At 52.0% G+C, this 23,224-nt stretch overlaps 1 protein-coding gene across 4 annotated transcripts in view; it reads left to right on the top strand.

Annotated features, from left to right (window-relative positions):
• MARCH2 (membrane associated ring-CH-type finger 2) overlaps nt 1-18,537 on the top strand; it is a 34,038-nt gene extending 15,501 nt beyond the window's left edge. For 3 of the 4 annotated variants that reach the window (XM_027909453.1, XM_027909452.1, XM_027909454.1), the window contains exons 2-5: nt 2,116-2,334; nt 5,760-5,955; nt 15,253-15,462; nt 18,084-18,537. In XM_027909453.1, the coding sequence (XP_027765254.1) occupies nt 2,159-2,334; nt 5,760-5,955; nt 15,253-15,462; nt 18,084-18,242 (741 nt within the window). In that variant the 5' untranslated portion in view covers nt 2,116-2,158 and the 3' untranslated portion in view covers nt 18,243-18,537. The remainder of the gene's footprint in view (nt 1-2,115; nt 2,335-5,759; nt 5,956-15,252; nt 15,463-18,083) is intronic. The other variant, XM_027909456.1, reaches the window with a different exon arrangement.
• Nucleotides 18,538-23,224: the final 4,687 nt, after the last annotated feature.

Genomic DNA, 23,224 nt, shown 5'->3' with positions numbered 1-23,224 from the left:
AGCTGACTTAAGTCATTCCAATAGCATTTGTCATCTTGGTTTTTGCTCCTTAAAGTTGGAGTGTTTGTAGCCTTTTTTTTAAAGAGGAGAGCAATAAGAAAAGTGGCTCTAACCCAGTGTGCTCTTTGCACAGATGGAGAGAGAGGCTGAATCTGTGAAGTTAATTTTTAAGTTGATGAAAAGATTCACATTTGTTTGGATGGGGATTGGCCTGCCTGCAAGCTCAAGCTTATTCCTGTTCAGGAAGGAAGGATTACAGATAGTTATCAAGAGCAGCTTTAATAAAGAGATTAGAAAGTCTTCTATTAGAAATTAGAAAATATTCTGTAAAATGAGGGGTTGCTACCCAAGCTGGCATCTGGTGCTGAGACACCACTGAAGGGCTCTCTCCCCTTGAACATGTGTCCATGAAGGAAGCCATCCTGACAGATGAAGCCCTCGGTTGTATGAGAGCTGCTTGATTTCCAAGACATGAGAAAACACTTGTGCTTACCCAAATCAGTGTGTTCAGGGCTGCAAGGGTCACATTCTTGTACTGGCTTTTTGTTTTCTTCTTCTGTAGTGTGGCCAAGCCTCCAACCAGGAACAAGCCCTTATTTTCATTAGCTATTTTAGTTTGATTTTGGCTTAGTTAAACCTGACAAAACCGTAGTTTCATGGGAATGTTTGACTCCTGTTGTGCACAGACATCTCTAAACAAAAAACCCTTTCCTTGGATGGGATGGTCAAGGTTTGTTTGGCTGCTCCAACCTCCAGGAGACAGCGACTGCAGATTCCCCCCCTCCTGAATTTAACAAGCCTAATTATTTTCGTATTTCTTCTTTGGGATTGGAGTTATTTTATTTCAGGCTTTTTTTTTTTTTTTTCCTCCCGCGGACCTTTTATCCTTTTCATTACTTTCATTTGAACTTCTTTTGTGGATCTGTTTCTTTCTTGAAATCCAGCCACCAGGATGAGACAGCATTCCAGCTCTGCTCCCAGCAGTGCTGGCGCTCAGGGATTACTGTGCGTGCCTTACATAAGGCAGTCCTGTTTACAGACCCAGGGATTTTGGTTTTACCAGCAGTACGATGTTGTTGGCTCGTGTTCAGCTTGTGACTCACTGTAACCCCAGCCCTTCATTTCTGCACAGCTGCCTCTCAGGGACCAGGCTAAAGGCAATGGGGGAAGATGGGATTTTTCTGAATCTGTGGAGCATTCCTGTCTTTGGGGATGAGGTATCCCCTGCCAGGGAGGAACTGCTGTTGCTGGCAGCTTGGGCAAGCCGCTGCCTCCCCTCCTGTCCACATGTGGCTCGTCACAGCCAGCTCCTGGTTTGCTGTGTTGGGCTTTTCTCTGCTTTTCTTCCTGATTCTTGCATTTGCTGTTTGAGCCGTGTGTTCTCTTTGCTGGGTAAATCTCAGAAGTGCCGAAAATACTCTGGTGTGCTTTGCTGTTTGCGTGGGGCTCTTGTGGCAGCCGTGATTGGTCTGAGCAGTTGGAAGGGAAAGGAGACAAGCTGGACTGCTGCCCTTCCCAGAGAGCCTGGGGAGCACTTGCAGAGCTTTTGGGAGGCTCAGCCCCACACGTTCCATGTTGGGACACACCACGGGGAATGTGGAAACGGAAGCGAGTGCAGTTCTGTAAAGAAAAATCGAAGGTGGGGTGGGGGAGCCCTTTGGGCTTGGACAGACTTTCAAGTGCTCAGAAAGCTCCTGAATGCAGCTGAGAAGGGCCTCCCTGAACCAAATGGGTTCAGGTGCCTGTTCAGGTGAAACTTTGCTGCGTTTCCAGAGAGCATGAATATAAGTTTTCAGAACAGCACAGGCTCATGGGGCTTCTGGTTGCCTTCTCCATCTCTGCGTTGGCACATTTGGTTTGAAAGGCTTCATCAGGTTAAAGGGTGGGCACCAGGAATTCTCTGTGAGAAAGGTAAATTTGCAATTCTGATGGTAAGTTATGTAAGTAGAACATTTGGAGTCTTAATTTTATGGTAAGGCAGCCTCACAAAGCCTATTAAAGGGGACAGCAGACTGACAAGCCCCGTGGCTGCCGGGGCCCTGGGGTGCTGCCAGCCCTGGGAGGGTGGTGCGGGGCCGGGCTCTGCTGGCTCTGACTGCGCTGCCGTCCCCACAGGTCTCCCCGGTGCCGGTCCCGGGACAGAGGGGCTGGAGCTGCCATGACGACGGGCGACTGCTGCCACCTCCCCGGCTCCCTGTGCGACTGCCCGGGCAGCGCTGCCCTCTCCAAGTCGGTGGAGGACTCGGACATGGGCCGCCCGCAGTACATCACCCAGGTCACCGCCAAGGACGGGCGGCTCCTCTCCACCGTCATCAAGGCGCTGGGCGCCCAGAGGTGAGGCTGCTGCAGGGACAGGCTTGGCGTGGCCATGGCTGGGCTCCTCCTCTGTTTTGGTGGCTCCAGGGGCAGAGGGAGGCACTGAAGTCTTGTTTTGTCAAGGAGTTTGTTGAGGGGGCTATTGCTGAGTGTGAATCCCTGTGAGCCGGCTGCTCCCCTGCCTGTGCTCCGTGCGGAGCTCCCGCAGCCCCAGGAGCTGGTGGGATGGGAGTTGTGTGTTCATTGAAGCCCCAGAGCTGAGGCTGCTCTGGGTGGAGGTGGCAGGATGGCCTCTCTCTGTGTGCTGCTGCCAGGTCCTCGTGGGGCAGCGGTGAAGGCGGTGCCGTGCTCGCAGGTTGTTCATGGAGGAGACTGAAAGGCTGGAAGTGGAGCACAGCCCCTGTTCCAGGAAAGTCCACGGAGTAAAGGTGTGGTGTTGATCTGCAGCCCCAGGGATGGGAGGGTGTTTGTGTTGCAGGAACTGCAGCATCCAGTTGTTGCTACGGGGAACAAGTGGCAGCTTCACTGGTTCAGACGCCTCCTGATGTGACTTCTTGTCGTGTATTTTGAGCAGCTTCCAGAGCAGAGGACACTTGGCAACATTGTTCAGTCCAGCGAGTGAGGACGATCACATTTCACGTTCACAAATCCTGTCTGAACAGCTGTTATTTTTTTCAGTAATGTGGCCAGACGTTGATGAGGTGTGAAAGTGGTGACTGCAGGCGTGGGGGAAGGATGCGGGGAAGCTGGATGAGAGTGGAGGCAAACAGAACTGCTGCAACCAGCAAACCTGGAGCAGGCCAATGAAAATGTGAGGGGAACTGGGCTTGCTCTCTGGCAGCAGACAGGCTGTGCGAGAACTTGTTCAAACCCTTAGAACTTGTGGAGGTGTAATGATTGTGCGGGAAAACTGCCTGGGAACACAGGTTAAGAGACCTTTCGGTGGTAGTGGGTTTCAGTCCCTTCCCTGTCCCCAGCACTTAGCACAGAGAAGCTGGGAGCAGTGTGGCTACACTGGAATGTTGGATTAGTGAGGTGGTCTCTACAGCCTGCTGGAAAACTGTCTGAGAGTGCATCGTGTGGGAGTGTGACGGGGCCCCCACCCCCTCCGGATAGGAAGGAAGGAAAATGTAGTCTGATAAGAGTTTTTTTTCACGCCACTGTCAGCAAATTTTTTCATTCTGGATTGTTTATTGGTTATATTAATGTGTTGGAAATATGAAACTTCTCAAACAGGAACAGAACAGATGAAATATCTTACAGACGCTTTTCTTAGGAAATAACAGATGCATGAGAACATTGGAGGCTTGGAGGGGTTGTCTATCTGTCACTTATGCTCTGTCTGCAGGCTGCACTTTGATTGTTCTGGTACAGCACTTTTTGTCAATAAATGTTACAGAATCATCAAATAATTCAGATTGGAAGGCAATTCTGTAGAATGTCTGGTCCAGGCTGCTTTCAGAGAAAGAATGCTCAGAGCCCTTTCCGAGGCAGTTTCCAGGATCTCTGAGGATGGAGTTCCCACCAGCTCCCCAGGCTCCTGGTACAGGGATTGTCCTGGCTGAGGAAGTCCCCCAAATAAAAGGCATGTGAAAAGGAGGAAAGAACGTGGTTGGTGGTTCACCAGTGATTTTGACAGAGAGAAGGGGATGGTGCCGTGGGTGTACATTGCTTCACAGCTCTAATTATGAGTAAAGGTCCAATTAAAAGTAGTAGAGATGTCCTGTGGTGCATCAAGACAGGAGTCTTGCTTTTCCCTTAGCCAGCTGATCTGCATTTCCTTGCTGGCTCTTCCCTTTCCTTCATGTCCCACCAACCTTTTTCCCCAGTGTGCTCCTTTCCCTTGAATTGTGCTTCTATGTCTCACTCTTGCTTTCTGTGCAAACTAATGGAAATGTCCCTGCTGCTTCTGAAGATTGCTAAGTGCTTGCTCTTACTGTTGTGTAGCAATCCCACAAACTCCTGCAGTCAGGTGGGGGTTTTTGAACTCAGAGTAGTAGTGGAGTGTGAACTGTGAGGTGAGCTCAGTGTGGCTTTTGCTCTGGCAGCTACACATGGAAAAAGGTGACAGCTGATATTGTTCACCTGGATTTCAAGAAATAAAGATGTTCCTTTCTCAGCCTCTCTCCCACCCCCAAATCTGGGCAGATACGGGTGTGAGAGAACAGTTGTGTGAAAGAAACGGCTGGTTGGAAAGTGCAGAGTGAGACTCTCTAGTGAGTGCCTGGTTCCCACGGTCCAGGTGCTGCCCTGCACCTCTGCTGCCCAACATTTTCTTCTAAACAATATCAGTGATGGGTAAAGAGTTGTACTGGACTGCTGAGAACGGCGAACTTCGGTGACTGGAGCCATTTGAGGCTTCCCAGGGAGCCCAAAACATCTTCATCCCAGGGCTGGCATGTGTGGCACAAGGCTGCTGAGAAACCTGTGCCTTGGGATGCCCCATCCCTGTTCCAGGCCTCGTTGGCAGGGACTTTAAGCAACCTGGTCAAGTGGAAGGTGTAGCACTAATTGTTCACAGTCAGTGGTGCCAGTTGAAGGTGTGAGGAACATCTTGGGAGCAGATGGGTGGTTCGAGTGCCATGGGCAGCACAGGCCTCCTGCAGGGAAGGTTGCAAGGGGCTCTGAATGCGTTTGTTGCTTCTCTTTGATGAGCATCTCTGGTCCTCTGAGTTCCCAAGAGAGCAGATCAAAGATATGTGGTTCTGTAGGTGAAACTTGTGGCCAAGGAGGGGTGAGAAGGGGTTGTTGCTGAAGCACCAAGGCATTTCTGTAGCCAGGGAGAGGCTGAGTGTGCAGCGTGGTTGATGACCTGTGGAGAGGTACCCAGAGGGCAGTTACTGTGCTGTGATGGGCAGAGGGTCTGTATGCTGAGAGCTTAGTTTGAGGGCTGCTTGCTGTGAAGTATGTTGTGTCCTTGGAGAGCTGAGCTTCCAGGATCAGTGCAGTTGGGTCTGTAGATCGTTCTGTTCCTTACCCAGTTCCTGTCAGCCCAGGGTGCAGAGCAGAGATGGGCCGAGAGTGGGCAGGTGATCTGATAAATGTGACTGATTGCTAGACTCTTGAGTGGCTGCAGTTGGCTGGGGCTGTGGCTACTGTGGATCATCTGGCTCTGCTGTGGTCTTCTGGTTTTGTGTCAGCCCCTGCTCACTGTGAGCAGAGCTGGAGGCTGTGGGACGTGTGCTGCAGCCGCTTCTGTGCCAGCTTCCTTGGGTGTTGTGGTGCTCGTCAACAGGGCTTCTTAATTTAACTGACCTCAAATGTCCTGGGCACCTCCGTGCTCCCCTGAGACTCGCTGCAGGCTCCAGACACGCTCTGCCACATGCTGCTTGCTGTGCATGTGCCTTTCTGGGGCTTGGTGGGACCAGGCACTGTGGCCCTGTGTCGTTCTGCCTGCTCTGACCATGATTTCATTCTGTTTGTCTCTTGTTCTGCCTCTTTAGTGATGGTCCCATCTGTCGAATCTGTCATGAAGGTGGAAATGGGGAGGGACTGCTTTCCCCGTGTGACTGCACAGGAACACTGGGCACCGTGCACAAGAGCTGCCTGGAAAAATGGTTATCCTCCTCCAACACAAGTTACTGTGAGCTCTGCCACACAGAATTTGTTGTAGAGAGAAGACCAAGACCTTTGACAGAGGTACCACTTTCTTCCTGCTTCACTTTTATTTTCATATCATTTGAGAGAAAATGACTGATTGCCCTACTGCCCCTGTGGTTCCTGCTGTCTCCTCCTTGCAGTACTTTAGCACTCACAGTGAAGAAGCCATTTGGAGAGATGAAGTCTCTCATCAGGCCAAGGGATGTAGTGCAGTAGTGATGTTTGGAGCAGCTCTCGCCTGTGACCTCCTCACGTGCCACCTGCCAGCAGCAGAGTGCGGGGCTGCACCCAGCACTGTGCGTGTGGCTGTGCCTTAATGTCTGAGCATCAAAATGCCCATGTCACCACACGACTCACTGAACTAGGAAGCTCTCATAAATATTCTTTTTTCCCTCCTAGTTTTAATCTTATCTCACAGTGTTGCATTAATGCAGCTCTCTTGCATGTGTCTTCCATGTCGTGTTCTGTTTGAAAAGTGAGATGTGGTGATTGCTGATACTGTTCGTAAATTCTTGTCTTCCCTTGGCTAATATTGGTGTGTGCTTCAAAGCCTTTGAGCCTTGCTCCTTCCCACTGCTCTGTGCTCCTCCCTGGTGAAGGAGAAAGCAGGACGTGGCTCAGCTAGTCCTTATGTTCCTCTTTGCACTGGCTGTAGGGACATCAGGATCCTGATGGGTCCATCAGCCTTCCAGAGCTGGAATGTACAACCCAGGCTCTGGCTGGTAGGTTGGGTTGTTTTTTTTTTATCACAAGGCCCTCTTCATTCTCCTGCTTAGGTGTGCTCACCTTTCAGACTTCCTTTGACCCCCAAAGTTTAGAGCAGCTGCCTATAATGAAGAGAACATGTTACACTGCCTGTAATATGGGGATCAAAGGCAGCTTGGCCCAGGCTGTTGTCTGATCTCAGAGTTCAAATGTACATCCCCCAGGAGGAATAAGTTAACCAGTGAGCTGATGTACAAAGGGCTGTAAGGTTTGTCTCAGAAGAAGGTTTAATGTGTCTCAAATTGTGTGAGCTGTGTTGGCAGCTGAGCAGACATTGTTTTATGGCTCTTGTTCCAGACACTGCTGCAGGACCATCTAGGAGGCTGTTGGTGGCACCTGAAGTCCAGCCTGGAAGATCAAAGCAAGGTCCTGCAGCCCTTGCAGCCTGTTCAGTTCCCACTCAGTGCCTGTGAGCCTGCAGGCAGGCTCTCTCAGTGTCAGTGTGCTGCTGGCTTGGCTTGGGTGTTCCTTCAACAGTGTGAGAAGCCTCAGTCTGCAGCTGGGCATTTACAGTTATCAATTTTGGGAGCCCCCCCTGTCCTGCAGCCAGCAGCAATGGGAGGAGTGGGAGGTCTGGGAGCTGATACTTAGCAACAGGTTTCTGTTACCTGTCAGCTGTTGGAGGTTTGTTGGTGACTGCCACCAAAGTGTGTGTGGTGAGGCAGGGGTTAATTCAGGTCTGTAGTGGTGTGACTGCTCTTGTGCACTCTTTCCTTCCCCTTGCTCCATCAGTTAGATCAAAACTGAGTCAGAACTGGAATTCTAATCTGCTTTTCCTATCTCCATTCACATTCTAGATGTTACTTCCTTTCTCTTCCCACTTCCCTCTGGAAACAATCCCTGCCCCCTCCTTCTTCTAACAGTCCCCAGCTCTCCTCACACTCCCATCTCCTCCCAGTGAGCCTTGGAGGGGAAAAAAGGCAGCAACTGGGGAAGCATTCAAGCTTCAATTTGCAAAATTGATATTAAATTTTAATGATTGTTTAACTTACAGCTGACTGTCATTGACTGAACAGCCCCAGACAGGAGAAGGCTTTAGCCTGCAGTGCTCACCCAGACCATTACCTTGGTGGTTCCTGCTGTCAGGGTCTTACTGCTTCTCTCCTAGCTGCTGAGACAAATAAAATGGCTCTGTGACCAATCTCTCAAATGGTTTCAGAGGTTGCAAAACACTGTTTTAAAACATTTGGGAAGGGCTGTGTCTTGGCTTTGAGGACATGCTGCAGGCAAGCCCAGGGACAGGGAGCGTGCTGGGGCTTACACGGGCCAAGTTATGAGTGCAAGTCTCAGATGTTTTAGCTTAAGAGCTGGTGAAGTATTTCTGCCCAGAAACAAACACGTGGGAGTGCCTTTAGCCATCGCTCACAGATGCTGTAGCACCTCCTAACAAGTGTAGGCTTAGAAAAGTGCACACTTGAGTACGAGCTCAACAGCCAGTGTGTAGGGGAGGAGTTTCTCCTCTGACAGCCGTGTCTGCCCCCAGCAGGTATGAGGAGCTTGCTGGGAGAGCAGGACAGGGAGGTCATGGCTCGTCTGTGCACTGACTTGTCTGTACCCCAGGGTGGACAAATGGGCACCCAGGACAATCAAATTTTAATTTAATGTAATTTTAATTGCCGTTGAAATTTGTGAGAAGCCCCTCTGGAGTGGAGCCTGTAGGGGTATGGTAACCAGCAAGGAGTCTGTGAGTGCTGAGAGCTGATGGGTGGGCAGCATTTAATGACCCTCAAACACAGAACTGCTGCTGTGTTTTCAGAGAGGAATAGACCCCTGGGGCCATTACTGCCAGCTGGCAAAGGCTATGGAATACAAGTGATTTGTTACTTCTGGTCTTTGGGGCCTGTCTGTGAGCACAGTGAAGGGGATGATCTGCCCTGTTATGTTGTCTGCCAGAGGAACAGCTTTCCTAAAGTGCCATCAGTGCCCTCTGAGCTTGGAGGCTGGTAAGTGCCTGATGCAAAGTTTCCAGGTGAGAGTGATCCCTGCCTCAGAGCAGAGCCTCCTAACATGCAGCATTCCATCATCCTGCGGCCCCAGAGCAGTTCCCTTGCCACCAGTAAGGTTTTCCCTGGCTTGACAAGCAGCCTATAGCCTGGTTTAACATGTCCCATGGTAGCAGCCTGCTCCTGCCCTTTCCTAGAGGCCAGCAGTGCTTCCCACCACTGTGGGTCTGGCACAGGCCATGCTGGGCAGTGTGTGCTATGGCTGCAGCCCTCAGGTGTGCAGGGTCCTGTACATCAGCACGTGCCCTGTGTGCCTGGCACACCACAACTGCAGGGCTCCTGCTAGAGCAGAATGGCTCACCTGGCTGGAAAGGCTGCCTGGTTTTGTTGCATTACTCCCACCGTGCTATAAAACCTCTGATCCTTTCCTGGAGTAGGGGGGAAATGTCCTGGAGTTTGGTTTCTCATTTTCCTTGGGAGTTATTTCAGCCACTCTGAGCTCCTGCACCGCTGCAATCTGTGCTGCTCAGAGGCAGTGACAGTGAGTGTGCTTCACCCCGTGAGGCTTGTGGGGCTTTGTTCCCTCAGAGGTCAGTGGACAGTGTGACTGCTTTGGGAAGTGCCCGCTGGCAGGGGAGCTCTGCCCTCAGTGCAGGAGCTGATAACCCCTTGGCCAGCTGGCTGGTACTTTCCATTAATACCCTGCCTGCAATCTGCTGCAATCTCATCCCCACACCAGACCGGGCTGCAAGTCTTCACCAAATACTTTTGTTAAGTGTCATCCCCAAGCTGTTCATCTGTTTCTGAGAAGAGGGCTGGGGAAGGACACTGCTTAGTCATTTAAAAATGTCACAGTTCCCTCAGCTGCCTTATCTGGGAAGTTCTCTGGCTCTTGGCTGTGGGGAGGGGTGAGGAGTGTTTTGAAACTTTGGGGGAAGTGATGCTCGTGGTGACTGTGCTGATGAAAATCCACTGCTCACCAAGTAAAGCTGGGAACCCGTCAAAATAGAAACTAGGAGCAGAGGATAAATGGGATGGAGACTTGGACTGGGAACGATGGGGGAGCATGCTTTATGGCAGTGATGTTGATGAAAGGGTTTGTCCCAGGTGTGAAAGACTGTCCAACCATCCTAGCTCTCTGTTGCTGTCACCTGGCCACAAGAGGACTCGGTGACTCTCCCTGCTGGTGTTGGGCCTCACAGGAGAAAGCAGCTCTTGCTGTTTGCTCTGCTCTGTCCTGCCTTTCCAGTGTGGGGACTTAGAACTGCCTGTAGTGGCTGCAGCAGTCACTGGTCAGCAGGAAAGGACCATCAGCCCCATCAAGGACTGGCTCTGTCCATGTGCCCTTGAAGAGCCTTGAGAAGGAGAGGGGCTGAGGGTGACTGTGGACTGGCAGAGACGTTTTGGTGAGAGCTGGGGGGAAGCTCCATGGTCAGGCTGAAATGCTTCTGTGTCAGCTTCCTGAGTTCCAAGAAGTCAGGAAACACCATGACCAAAATTGCCTCAGTTATTACTTCAGGCCTCTGGTATATCTGCACTGCAGTGTGGTCTGCATGGCCACAGGCTGTGTGTTCCAGGAGCAGTGCATGGGTGGGAGATGCTCCCCAGCTGACTTTGTTTATCCCACTGTGTGCTCTTGTGTAGTAGTCCAACCACACCTTTTGTTCCCGTATTTCTGTCCTTGCAAGCAAGTCTTGTGATGGAATTCCAAGAACGTTCTGCTTCCATGTCTTCAGTGCAGGTGTTTTCCAGCAGTGTGTGTGTTAACAGCTTTATTTAAAAAGGGCAGCTTTAGTGATCCCTGCATGTCCCTTTGCCTCCTCAAAACAGCTCCTCCTTCCAAGGGTGCTGCTGTGCTGTGCAGAAGCCTGACAGTTTTTTGCTCCTACTGTTTTCCTTTGGGTTTATTGTGCAATTTTGATTAAAGATGCTTCCTTTTCAGTGATTGCTGATACTTCTGGTTCATTTAAACTGGATATTTTATGTAGTGGAGTTTTCTTTTTTTGTCTCTTAAGGAAAGTACAACTTCCAAACACAGTGTCACCTGCAACAAAATGTGTTTTAAGTTCTCTGAGGTGTTTGCTTGGCTGTGTGGATCACTCTGGAGTAGGGGACACCTCCTGTGGGTCTGCCACGTGCAGTCCTGCTCCATTGCCTGGGTGTCCCTCACCTCTGTGGGTGTGGGAGGTGCTGTGGGAACATCCCCAGCACTTGCAAAGGGAGGTTTGCAGGCAGGAGTTGTGATGTTACTCCTGTTTATGTGGTTAGGGAAAGAAGTTTTGGCTTGGGCACAGTGCCCAGTGCAGCTCTCGCTGCCTCCCCTCCAGTTCACAGAACTGAGCTGTGATGTAAGCTCTCCCCCACCCTTCCTCCAGCCTTATCTTCCTCACAGACAGACTTTTCCCTTTGCTTTCCTCGAACTCTGGTGCTGGACTCACTGCACTTGTTGTCTTATCTGTGCTCCTCTACCCTTCCCCAGCCCATCTCTCTCCTTGCTCGGTGCAAACCTCTGTTAGACTCCTGGATCTATGAAAAACAAATCCCTCTTGGTTCCAGCTGACTCCCAGTCCTCCAATCTTTTCCTTTCTCTCTATGCTTGTGTCTGCTGCCTGGGGATGCTCTTCTCAGATCCAGCACAAGATCCTCTTGGCACTGCTCTGCAAACTGCAATGGCCTCTTTGGGGCAAAGTGGGAAACACTTCATCCACATGCTCTTGGCACTTACCAGCACTAGTGTCTTCCTTGCCTGTCCATCTTCCCCACTTTGTCCAGCCCTGTCTGTGCTGTGATGATCCAGAGGACCAGTGGGCTTTCTCTGAGGTGCAGGTCTGTGCTCCTGTAGGTGCACGTGTCGTGGTGCAACATGTTTGAATTTTGGCTTCCTGGGTACTCTGTCAGAAAACTTTCCTTCCCATCTTGGTGAAGGAAACAGGACCATCCTGCTGGGGCTGCCTGTGGAGCTTGGTGGCCTGCAAGGAGGTTTGGTGCAGGCCTGGAGAAGGGATGTGACAGTCTCTTGTCTGAAGTTGTATTTTTTGGTTCAGCATGTTCCTCAGGGCAAGGACAGACCAGTAGTACTACTGTGAGTCCAGGTCATTTGTTGTTTTCTAACCTGTGTAGCCAGGCACCAGGTCAGCAGCAGAAGGAAACCCAACAGCACCTGAGCAGCCACAGGGTAACTGTTTGGTGGGCAGAAAGGACGTTGGATGATTTGTAATGCATCCAAATTCTTGTGCATGATACCTTCACTGTGGAGCACTGGGGAACTCTGTGGCAGGGTCAGCTGGTGAGGTTGGCAGGTCATGCTGCTCCTGGTGCTCAGCAGAGCAGCTGCAGGGCTGGGAGAGACCTGAGCACCTGCTGGGTGGAGGCTGCTGGTCCCTGTGGTCCCACAGGGCACGGGAGGGCTGTGTGCAGTGTGGCTGTGAGATGGGCTGATAGCTCATGGCTATCCAGACACAGGAGGTCAGTCAGCTGCAAAAATCAGTGGAAGCTAGTTTTTAAAACACTCTTTTATAACCCCTCAGAAAGACTGCAAGGTGCTGAGTGCTGGGAGAGTCCCACTGGTCCCAAGGGGCAGAATGCAGCCCTGCCCCAAGACATGCAGGTGCTGAGATGGACTGGCTGGGAGACTGCTGTGATATGCTTTGAGCTCTGCTCTTGTCTTCCAGAGGAGCTGGTTATGTCCTGGTGCCCTTTTCTGCCTGCCCCTGTCCTGCCTCCCATCACCTGGGCTCACCCAGGATTCACAGGCACAGCAGCACCCAAAGGTCAGCTTCTCATCAGCACATAGCCCTGCTGTGGCTCCAAGAAATGAGCTCCCTTCTGATCCCACCATTTGGGAAAGCCTCAGGATCATGCTGGAGGACAAAGGAATACAATTGTACCCAGAATAACTTCTTGTCACACAAGTAGAGAGAATTTGTTTCCAGCAGGCTCTGGAAGCCAGCTTGTGGCCCAAGTGGGCAGCAAGCAGCCAGCTCTGCCTCCTTCCCTTCAGTCTCAGACATGATTGCAGTGTGGAAACTGCTGGAAGAAGACCAAGTTGTGCTTTTGTTGCTTTCCCATGTTTACTTGATAGTTTTCCCTACAAAAATTGTTTAATCTGCCTGACCACTTTATGGATTGTTTGCAAGGTTTATTTAAAGTCCTGTATGCACTAATGTGCTGCTGTGCCCTTAGGGTGGCTTATTGTGTTCTTTTTTTTTTTAATTGGGTCAGTGCATATTGGCAAAGTAAATCAACTGCTACAAAAGGAAATTCATTTGCTTCCTGTCTTTACATATTTTGCTCCCATCTTGGGGAGGAAGAAGGAGTTTCAAGGGTCACAAGGAATATAAACAGAATTAAGATGCAGTAAAATACCTATCTGCCTTCAGTCCCTGAGCTTCTTATTGTACAAGGGTCAGAAGTGCCCCCAGATGTCCTGTTCTGGGGGACGAGGTGCTCTGGGCTTGCTGTACAGGGACATTTGTCCGGTCTGGGGGATTTGGTGACACACCCGAGCGCTGTGTCAGCCCTGTCTTGGTTGGAGTGGGCAGAGCTGGGAGTTGAAGCAGGCATGGCCAGGTTCAGCTGGCAGGGCTGCCAAGGACATGCCATGAGCTGCTGTCCCCCCTCACTGCCCGGACCGTGTGTCCTTCTTGTCCCCACGCAGCTCGTCACACTCATCTCCTCCAGAGCAAGGGGGACCTGCAGGGCTGTCTCCCTTCTCTCAGCTCCTGCCCAAACCACAGTTCTGCCTGCTCTGGAAGCTCTCTGGTGGAGAGGGACCTGGCAGTGCTGCTTTTGGCAGTGGCTAAACAGGAGCCAGGTGTGCCCAGGTGGCCAAGAACGTCAGTGGCACTTGGCTTGTACCAGCAGTAGTGTGGCCAGCAGGGCCAGGGCAGTGACTGTCCTCCTTTGCTCGGCACTGGTGAGGCCCCACCACAAATCCTGGGGTGTGTTTTTGACCCCTCACAAAAAAAAAAAAAAAAAAGACATTGAGGGGCTGGAGAGTGTCCAGAGAAGGGAATGGAGCTGGGGAAGGGGCTGGAGCACCAGAAGCAGCTGAGGGAGCTGGGGGGAGGCTCAGCCTGGGGAAAAGGAGGTTCGGAGTGACCTCCTCCCTCTCCAGAACTCCCTGACAAGAGGGTGGAGCCAGGGTGGAGCTCTGCTGCCACTTAACAAGTGACAGAGGGAAAGGAAAAGGCTTCAAGTTGGGCTGGGGGAGGGGCACAGGTTTAAATTGGATATTAGGAAAAATTTCTGCACTGAAATGATTGTCAGGCATTGGAAGAGGCAACCAGGACAGTGGTGGAGTCACTGTCCCTGGAAGTGCTCAGAAAACATGTGGAAGTGGCACTTGGGGACATGGGTTAGTGGTGAACATGGTGATGGTTGATGGTTGGACTTGATGATCTTGGAGGTCTTTTCCAACTTTAATGATTCTGTGATTCTAAGACATTTCCTTCTGGCTGTCTGGCCATCAGGTTGTGCTCAGAATGGCTTTCAAATCAATGGCAGTTTATTGTCTGTTACCACAGGAGCATTCAGATGCTTCAGGTGACATCTCTAAAATACCACGCTTATCAGTCCTCCCAGGTGACGCTCCTGGCCAGGCTCATTGCTGTCACTGCAGTGTCCTTTCCTCTGTTCGGCTCCAGCTCAGTCCCAGGAGCTGCAGAACGTGCTGCTAATGTGGCTCTGACCAGCCCAGCCACCTCCCTGTTCCTTGCCTGGGTTTGCCGTCTCCGCCTTCCCTTTCCCATTTCCATGAAAGTTGGCTGTGCTTCTCCTCCCATCCCTCCCCCTCTGCTCTGTCTCTCTGAACATCCCTGCTGGAGTTAGAAATGCACTCCCCTGTGCCCCCTCCCCTGCTCCCCTCTGGGCCCTCTCTGTGTCTCTCTGGCCAGCCCTGCCTTCCTGCAGGGAAGAGGGAAGGATCCAGCAGCCCAGCACACACAGATCCCAGTAAAGCTTCGCTGTAACAATTTGGTATCAGTTGGAACCACAGCTGCTTGATGTTCTAAAAAAAGGAAAGGCCGAAAATACCATAATCCCAGGAAAATAGAACAGTTGCTGTTGTTGAAGTCAAGTATCTACAATGAACCCACACTAGAAGCAAATTGGGACTCCTAGAAGAAGTGAACACTTGGCGATTGCCAGTGGAACTCTAAAATGCCACAATTCTCCCAAGGAACCCGAGAGAAAGATTTGGGAGAGCTGCCCTTATGGCTTGGCCCGGCCTCAGACCCCAGTGCCCCTGGTTCCCATAGCCCCCACACCAATTACAGAGTCATGGACCTTTTTCTGTTGAAGCACAGTCCAAGACCAGTCAGGTCTTTCGTAAGCTGGGCTTTACTGAACCTACCTCCCCCTGCCTGCTCCTCCCTGCTCCTGTGAAGAGCCTGGGAGCTCCTGGGTTCACCACTGCCTTCCCCTGCACACATTCTTCAGCTGTGTCGTCCCTGTGCCTTGTTGGTTGTTAAAAATAGGCTTGGCACTCTGTAGCTCCGTTTTGGAGAAGGTGTCTGTGAGTTAAGCGCCCGTTCCAGGTGCCCCCAGTGTGCCCGGGGCAGGCGGGAGTTTCCCACTGCAGTTCCTCTCCCACCATTCCACTAACGCCCTTCTCCCGCCCTTCCCACAGTGGCTGAAGGACCCCGGGCCCCGCAATGAGAAGAGGACCCTTTTCTGTGACATGGTGTGTTTCCTGTTCATCACCCCGCTGGCGGCCATCTCCGGCTGGCTGTGTCTGCGCGGGGCCCAGGACCACCTGCAGTTCAACAGCCGGCTGGAGGCCATCGGACTCATAGCACTCACTATTGCACTTTTCACAATCTACGTCCTCTGGACGCTGGTAAGTGCCGGCTGCCAGGCCCTGCTCCTGCTCGAGCAGCAGCACTGGCTCACTGCTCACTGGGCAGCCCCCCAGTTCTGCCTCCACAGGGGAGAAAACCTTGGGCTCTTCCTCTTGAATGGCCCTTCAATTGTCTTCCCATGGGAGCTGCTCAAGTTGTTGCTGAGAATGAGAAACCACTTCCTACCACCTGCTTTCCAGACTGGCGTGGGAGCCGTGTTCCCAGGGTGCCATGTACCTGGCACAGATGTGCCTGAGCAGGGCTGGGGCAGGCAGTGGCCCATCTGTGGTGTCTGCTCCTGTTTTCAAGAAGAAACACAAACTTGGTATCTGGGTAGTTCAGGGGAAAAGTAAAATCTGGAGTGTGTTTGACCCCTAAATAATCTGCCATCATGTCCCTCCGTGTTTTATGCTGCCCAGCACACACTGGCCATGCCCAGAGGGGGTGCAGACTGGCCTTGGGGGTGTCTGGCCCACAGCTAAACAAATTCCTACACTACCCTTTTAAGGTGTCTGTAAGAAGATGTGTGCAAGGAACACTCTGGCCCTGGGGAAACCTCTGGCTTCTCTCATGCTGGGTTTTGGAGTTCTTGGAGCCTGCCCTGGCCCACTGCTGCTGCCTGGGGGGCACTGGGGATTCCTGGGAACCTGCACTTGACCCTTCTGGGGGTTGAACTGGTTCATGCTGGGAAAGAACTTCCTGCAGAGGCCTCTCTTGGCATCCCTGGACGTGCTGAATTAGGGAGCCAGGAGCTTGCAGCTGGCAGGGAGTTCAGGAGAGCAGGAGTTTGCTGTGGCACCCATGAGCGCTGCCAGCAGAGCCCAGTGGGGCTGGGCAGCTCCTCCTCAGGGCACAGGGCTGCTCTCCAAGGGCTCCCAGGCCAGGGACTTCCCTCTGTTTCCCATTCCCTTTTTTTTTTGTGTTCTGTTGCTGGATGGATTTCTGGGTTTGGATCTGCATTTTGGCTCTCCTGTTCCAAGCCCTGTGTGTGCTCATGCCCTGTTGCTGCCCTTTTCCACTGCTTGCTGGGAAGCACCGTTTGGGGAAGGGAAGGGGTGCAGTTGCTGCAGGAGAAAAAGTAGGACCCCAAAAAGCTGGCAGTTCTGTGGGCAGTATAAATGCCTCAGCACATTTCCCTGCCATCTCATGCTACAATTTCTCAGAGTAACCCCTTCCCCTGTGGCTGGACATTCCTCTCCCCCACAGACTGGGGAGCCAGGGCAGGTTGAGCTGGAGCTGCAGCAGCCCCTGCTCTGGGGGGGCCTGCAGAGGGAGTTTCTGGGGGCAGAGCTGGAGCCATGGAGGAAAATCTCCATCCTGCAAATTCCTGCATGAGGCTTCTTTTTGTAGAAAGCCGGGGTAAAACTGGAACCCTTAGGGGAAGTGTTTCTGTCTCTTCTTCCCAGGACTGATCTGGAGAAGCTGGAAATGGGGGGGAAATGGAAAAATGGTTTGGTTTGGGATTTTTTTCATGTTTTTTTTTTTTCTGTGTGTGAAAAACGAGTCCTGACTAAAATGTCTCTAATTCTGCAGTGTTTCACATCTCCTTGAGCAGAGAAGGACTTTAAGAGAAGCCCCTTTATTCACATTTCCCGCGTTCTGCCCCAGCTGTGCAGCACAGGAGGCCGATATGTGGGTGGGGGGTGACGTCTGTAGTGGGTGGGAGGGTTGTGAGTGAGGCTGTGACTGAGGCTGCAGCTCCCTCCTGTGGAGCAGGAGCCTTCCTTGAGGTTTCCACCACTAGCTCCCCATTCCCACACTGTCTCTGAAGGCTGGGAGATGTGTTTGGCAGCAAACAACCTCACTGCCACAGCACCTCTGCAACGGGAAGGAGGGGAGGGCACAGATCAAGAAGTTCAGTTACCTCAGGCCAGAATAGAAGTAATTGGAAAACTGACTGTTCCATGCCAGATGTGGTTCCTGGTACTTCCTACTTGCCAGCTAAATGCTTCCTGTAATTTTACAAAGGATGAAGGCCTGGTTTGGATGAGTGGCTGAGTGGATTCGGTATTTAAGCCGAGCTTGAAGCTCCTCTCGCAGGGCTGTTCCAAAACTGCAGGGCCAGCTCCTGCCTCTGCTGGGCTGCTCCGGGTCCCTCCAGCCTTTGCATCTTGCCCTTTCTCCCTCCTGGGGCACAAGTCTCCCAGGCCTAGGTGCTGACAGGAAACACGAGTCCAGTTGCTGTCCTGTTGTTGCAGACAGAAGAGAGAAGGTTTTTGGGAAGGGTGAAGGAGGTTCACTGGGCGCTGTGAGATGGGAGGAGGCAGGTTGGATTCAGACACTAATTTTGGCCACACGAGGTGCTCGGTGCAGCCTGGGGCTGGGTGAAGGGGCGAGTCGTGGCTCCTCCCTGCCACGTTTCACCAACCTGGAGCCAAACCCAGCTGAGCAAACCCCATCCTGCTGTGCCAGTGCTGCCCAGAAAGCCCCTTTGGCTGTGCCACGCTCAGCCTGTTCTCAGCAGGAAGGGGTTGATTCCCCGTCAGAGGCTTGGGCCCCAAACCGTGTCGGGGTCAGAGCTGTGTCCCTTGCCCTGGCATCAGGGACACCCAGAGGCAGAGGGCTGAGGGCGTCTGGCGGGACAGGCGTTGGTGACAGACGCTGCCTTCTCGCCCGCCAGGTTTCGTTCCGCTACCACTGCCAGCTGTACTCGGAGTGGCGAAGGACCAACCAGAAAGTCCGCCTGATGATCCCATCCTCGCGGAGCCCTCACCCCCTGCCCCACTCCCTCCTCTCCGCCAAGCTCATGAAGAAGAACGCGGATGAGACGACCGTCTGAGCCGGCCCAGGGGGAGGAGGGCTGTGTGTCCTCACGTGCCCGGGGAACGGGCAGCTGTGGGGGCAACAGGAAACAATCATCCCACACAAAGGGACTCTGCGGTCAGCACCTACTTTAGACTTTGTCAAACAGACAAATAATCAGTGTCTGTGTGTGAAGTGGCCCAAAAGAGCCCAATGGCAGAAAATGCCTCTCTGCAGGGACATTTTCCCATAACTAAATACCATACGTGGAAAATATCTCCCTCTCTCTATATATATATCTATATATAATATTATTTTTTAATGGCCATGCATATTGTGTTTCAGTCCTTTTGTGTAGATGTTCTAAGCTTCAGGATAGAAGCCGGCAGCCTGATCTCATTCAGAGGTTAAATCAATGCCTTTTCTCCAAATGAGCATATAAAGAACACTTTTCATCATCCGTTCTTGAAAGGCCCCTTCTCCTTTGCACTAAATTGGTTTTGATAATACTGCAGCAGCCTTCCCGTTACTCTTTGGTCTCTTTCATGGTGTTCTGTCCTTTCTAGAAAGTTGAGTGTTTTTAATAATTATTATAATCCCAGAAGGAGTAAAATGACATAATACTGAATGGAGACATTTTGTATTGTAAAGTACTGTAATTTTGAGATATAAGTTTCAAAAAGAGAGATCTTTTCCAGTGCAGATGTGATCTCACAAAATGCTTTCCTTGCCTGTCCTGGCTCACCCCCAGGACTCGGATGCACTCAGCTCTTGGTATGTCTGGCAAAGGTAGATGGAGGATCCAAGGGTGGAGAGTCATGGCTTGTACTAGCTAAGCCCACCATTGCCTTTTGGTTTTAAACGACTGAGAAAGGACCTTTCCTGACCCCAGAAGGCTGAAGTTTCCGTTTGCTGATGTCCTTTCACCATCCTGAGGCTGGACCTCCCGTAGCATCAGTTCCACACGTACCTTAGGGGACAGGCCATGCCCTGCGGCACTGGCAGGACGCAGGTGCTCTTGGCTGTCTCTGCGCTTTATTTGCACATTCCAGAGGAGCTGCTGGGATTGAGTTCATCCCTGACAGCACTGCCTGCCTGTTGTGTCCTCTAGTGAAACTCTCCCAATTCGCTGGTTCCCAGAGAATGGGTTTGGGTCCCTTCTCTTGTGGGGCTGGGGTTCCTTCTCCTCCACCTGCGTTTCCAGCACATTCAGCTGTCAAAACCCTCTGTCTCAGAGTGCCCCGTCTGCCAAGGGTCTCCCTGGTTTGGCTTTGGTCCTTGCCTCTCTGCCACCCTGCCATGTGGTGCCCGTGCGTGGTGCTGAGCTCCCCTGAGCCTGCTGTGTGGTGCAGGCTGTGAGGATGCTGGTGCTGCCACTGCCCTACCGGGTTCTCCAGAGGGGTGTGCTTGGCTGGAGCCTGAGCTCTGCTCCCAATGGTGAGGGCAGAGAGCAGAGAGGAGGCAGGCTCCAAGGTGCCCGTGTCCTTGCAGTGGGTGGTGATGTGTGTGACACACTGTGTCCCTCTGCCCCTTTGCTGAACCCCATGCCCTGCTAGAGACCTGTCATTTCTTGGATTCAAAGCACCCCACATCCTTCCTCCTCCTCTTCCTCCTCCTCCACTCTAGCTGCAAAGCAGGATGTTTTTCCTTACATGTCTCATGACTCTGGGCTGGAAGTTTCTGGTGGATCCCAAGAGGATCTGTCCAGTCCTGGGTTCTGTTGGCTCTTCTCCTCCCTCTTCTGTGCCAGGGTTCTCGTGCAACTCAGGGATACCCTGGCACATCTTTCAGCAGCCTCTCTGTGCCCAGTGGTGGGTCCCTGTGGGCTGCTCCGAACTGGTCTCTGTTCTGAGCATGAGGGGCTCGTGTGACCACAGGGGAACATCCCCTGCCCATCTCTGCAAGGCTGCCCATCTCTGCTCCCCTCTCTTGGCCAGCCCCCCGCCTGTCCCTTCCCTTCTGCCACATACCCACGGGCACCTTCCCTTTTCCCAGTCGTGCAGGGATGACTCTGCCCCTGGTGCTCCTGGAGGAGGGGCTGCTGCAGCCCAGCTCCAGTCCCAGTCCCAGTCCCTGCTCCAGTCCCATCCTGTTCCCACCCAGGCACTCTCCGCTCCTCACACCCTTCCGTGGCAGCGGGCACTGCACCACTGCCCTGTGCCTTGTCCTGGGTGCCCCTTCCTTCAGGCCCTTCCCAACAAACCCCTTGTCACCAGGACATTCTCAGTGGAGAAAAATGGGGGAGTGGTTTCACCTTCCCATCCCTGGCTCCCTCCCAGGAGCTTGGCCTTGCACCGAGCTCTGGCCGGTGACAAGGGACGTGCACTCCCACACCACATCCCCCGAGTAAGGACTTAATGGAGCCAGTGTTCCAGTTAGGAGACCCACTGTCGATCCTAATATGCAACTGTGAAAGCCAGAAGCCCCTGGCTGGGGCAGTGGGGGCCCTGTGCTGTAGGGCAGCCACGGCTGCACTCAGCTTCCTTGACTTTATTGTCGTTGCCAATAATTGGAGTTGTTGCATGTGCCCCTGCAAAACCCAGTAGCCACTCTTTAAGTCTTTACCTCCTTCCTAGAGGAGATGTTCAGCTTGTGGATGTGGGAAATCAGTGTCTGACCCAACACGTTCCAGTGTCATGGGGAAACGGGCTGTGCAATTATGTAAATAAAAGTGAGACAAACTTTGGGCTGTTGTGTTGTTACTGGGGGGACCGAGCCTGCAGAGCCCAGCTGACCCCTGAGAGTGACCCCCGATCCTGGCTGCCCAGGGCTGCTCCCTGACCTGCCCCAGGAGCCCCAGCTGAAGGTTTCAAAGCTGGACAAAACCCTCTGAGAGCCATCCAGGCCAGCACCGTGGCAGGGCCTGCAGGGCAGTGTGGGGCAGGATGCCTGTCCAGGGATGGAGAAGGAACCTCAGGGCAGAGACCTGGGCAGCCATCGTTCCCTGCTCCATGGGGCAAAGAAGAGCCCCAACATCCTGTGCAGCCCCAGCCCTGCCCTCAGCCCCCGGCCCTGGACGTGTTTCAGAGCTTGGTCACAGCTCTCTTGCAGACTGGGGTGGAAATTGTGAAGCTGCACATTAAAAGTGCCCCTCAGAGCACTGCAGAACCAATGCTGGATGCATTTCCAAGGTCCTGGACAAGGCTTTAGCCTTGTGTGATGGTTCGGACTTGGCTCCCTGCCAAATGCTCAACCCCCTCAGTAGCAGCTCCTCTCTTCCCCCTTCCTACTTCCCCCAGGGCAAAGGAAAAAAACCATGCAAATTTAAGAACCCAAAAACCAAGCTAGTTATATAAAAAAATATATATTTTATGTATATTACAGTTAAGATGCTTTGTACACAGCAAAAGGGAATCCAAACACCTCCCAAAGGAATAGGGAAAGGGGAAAAGGAACAAAAGGAAACAAAAAAGGGACACTGAGCAGATATATGCAATCAAACCTGAGAATTAGTAAAATAACTAGTAAAACAAATCTCACCATGTCCCTTAGAAAAAAACAGGATTGACACACACATGGCCAGCACTCTCCAAGCCTCCACGTGGCAGGCCAGTGGATGCTGCAGGCCTCAGCCTTAGATAAGTGAAACTAATGCAGGGACCCACTGTTCCTGAACCTCCCTTCTTATTTATACCTCGATTTGAGTAAAAATCGTATGGAATACTGGGAACACTGCCCCTTCCCCGGTTACAAACTGGTAACCAGGGAAGGCCTAGATTAAAACCACCACACCTTGTCAAAGCAAACAAAAAGGTTTAAAAAAAGAGTGCTGCAATTATGCAACTCAGCTCCCAAAGAGTTGATTTTTCTTTTAGTATATTTAATTTTGGGAGGGATACAGCAAACAGGAACCCATTAAACCTTTTCTCCCCCTTCAAAGCACAGAATTCCAGTGAAGAGGATCCAAGACAACAATCTGTTGAAAAATCCAGCTTTCCTCCAGTCCGGGGGACTGAGCGGGCTTTCAGAAAGGAATTTTTTCTTCTTGATTGAAGTAGGTGTCCCTCAATGTACAGCACTTTGTGGTGTTTCCCAGGACAAGGGACAGAACCAAAGCTTACAGATCTTCTTCCATCTCCATCTCCAAACCTTCTGCCATGAACCTCTGTCGTGGTGTAACCCCGGCCGAAAACTAAACATCACACAGCGACTCAGTCACACACAGCCCCAAAGTGGGGTGGGGGAAAAAAAGGAAAAAAAAACTTGTGGGTTGAGATAAGAATAGTTTAATGTTTGAAACAATGTGAAACATAATAATATTAATGACAATAGTAAGTAAAAAAACCCAAGAGGAGCAAGCAATGTCCAATACAATTGCTCACCACCCACTGACCTGTGCCCAGCCTGTCACCCTTGTCACCTGCCCACAGAGGGTAGGAACTGCCCTGCTGTGAGCACAGATCTGTGGGTGTCCCATCTTGGTCCTACCCCACTGGAAGAGGGTTAGAGCAGGCTCTGGAGGAAGATAACTCTGCCTGACCCAGCGCTGCAACTCTTTGCAGCTACTGGAGTAGACCAGGGAGACCAATACTCTTGCCTGTGCCCAGATGCCACCACAAAGATGACAAAGTGCCTGAGGTGGCACTAAGAGGCTCCAGCCAGCAATGTGTCTGCAGAGGAATTCCAGGCTGGAGCAAGGACAAGGTTCCCCTTCCCTTACATTCACCTTCTCCTGTCCTAAGGGCAGGATTTAGCAGGATCCAGCTTTCCATGTTTAACATCTCTGAACGTCCTTTCCCACAAAATACCAGTTCTCCAGGGCAGATCTAGTGCTGGAAGGCACATCTTGTGACAAACAGCTGAGGGCTCTGGGCTTGTGTCCTTTGGAGAATGGGAGGCTTGTTGCTCTGCAGCTTCCTAAGGAGGGGACGTGGAGAGGGAGGTGCTGAGCCCTTCTCCCTGGGATCCAGGGATAGGACACCTGGGAATGGCTCAAAACTGTTCCAGGGGAGGTTCCAACTAGACATGAGGGAGCATTTCTTTACCAAGAGGGTGGTCTGGAACAGTCTTCCTCGAGAG

This window comes from Empidonax traillii, unplaced genomic scaffold (genome assembly GCF_003031625.1).
Source record: "Empidonax traillii isolate 1590-97213 ecotype Southwest subspecies unplaced genomic scaffold, ASM303162v1 scaffold2140:size64023, whole genome shotgun sequence".
Lineage (NCBI taxonomy): Eukaryota > Metazoa > Chordata > Aves > Passeriformes > Tyrannidae > Empidonax > Empidonax traillii.
Note: the sequence above shows the minus strand (reverse complement) of the source record. Positions and strands in the feature narration are given on the sequence as shown.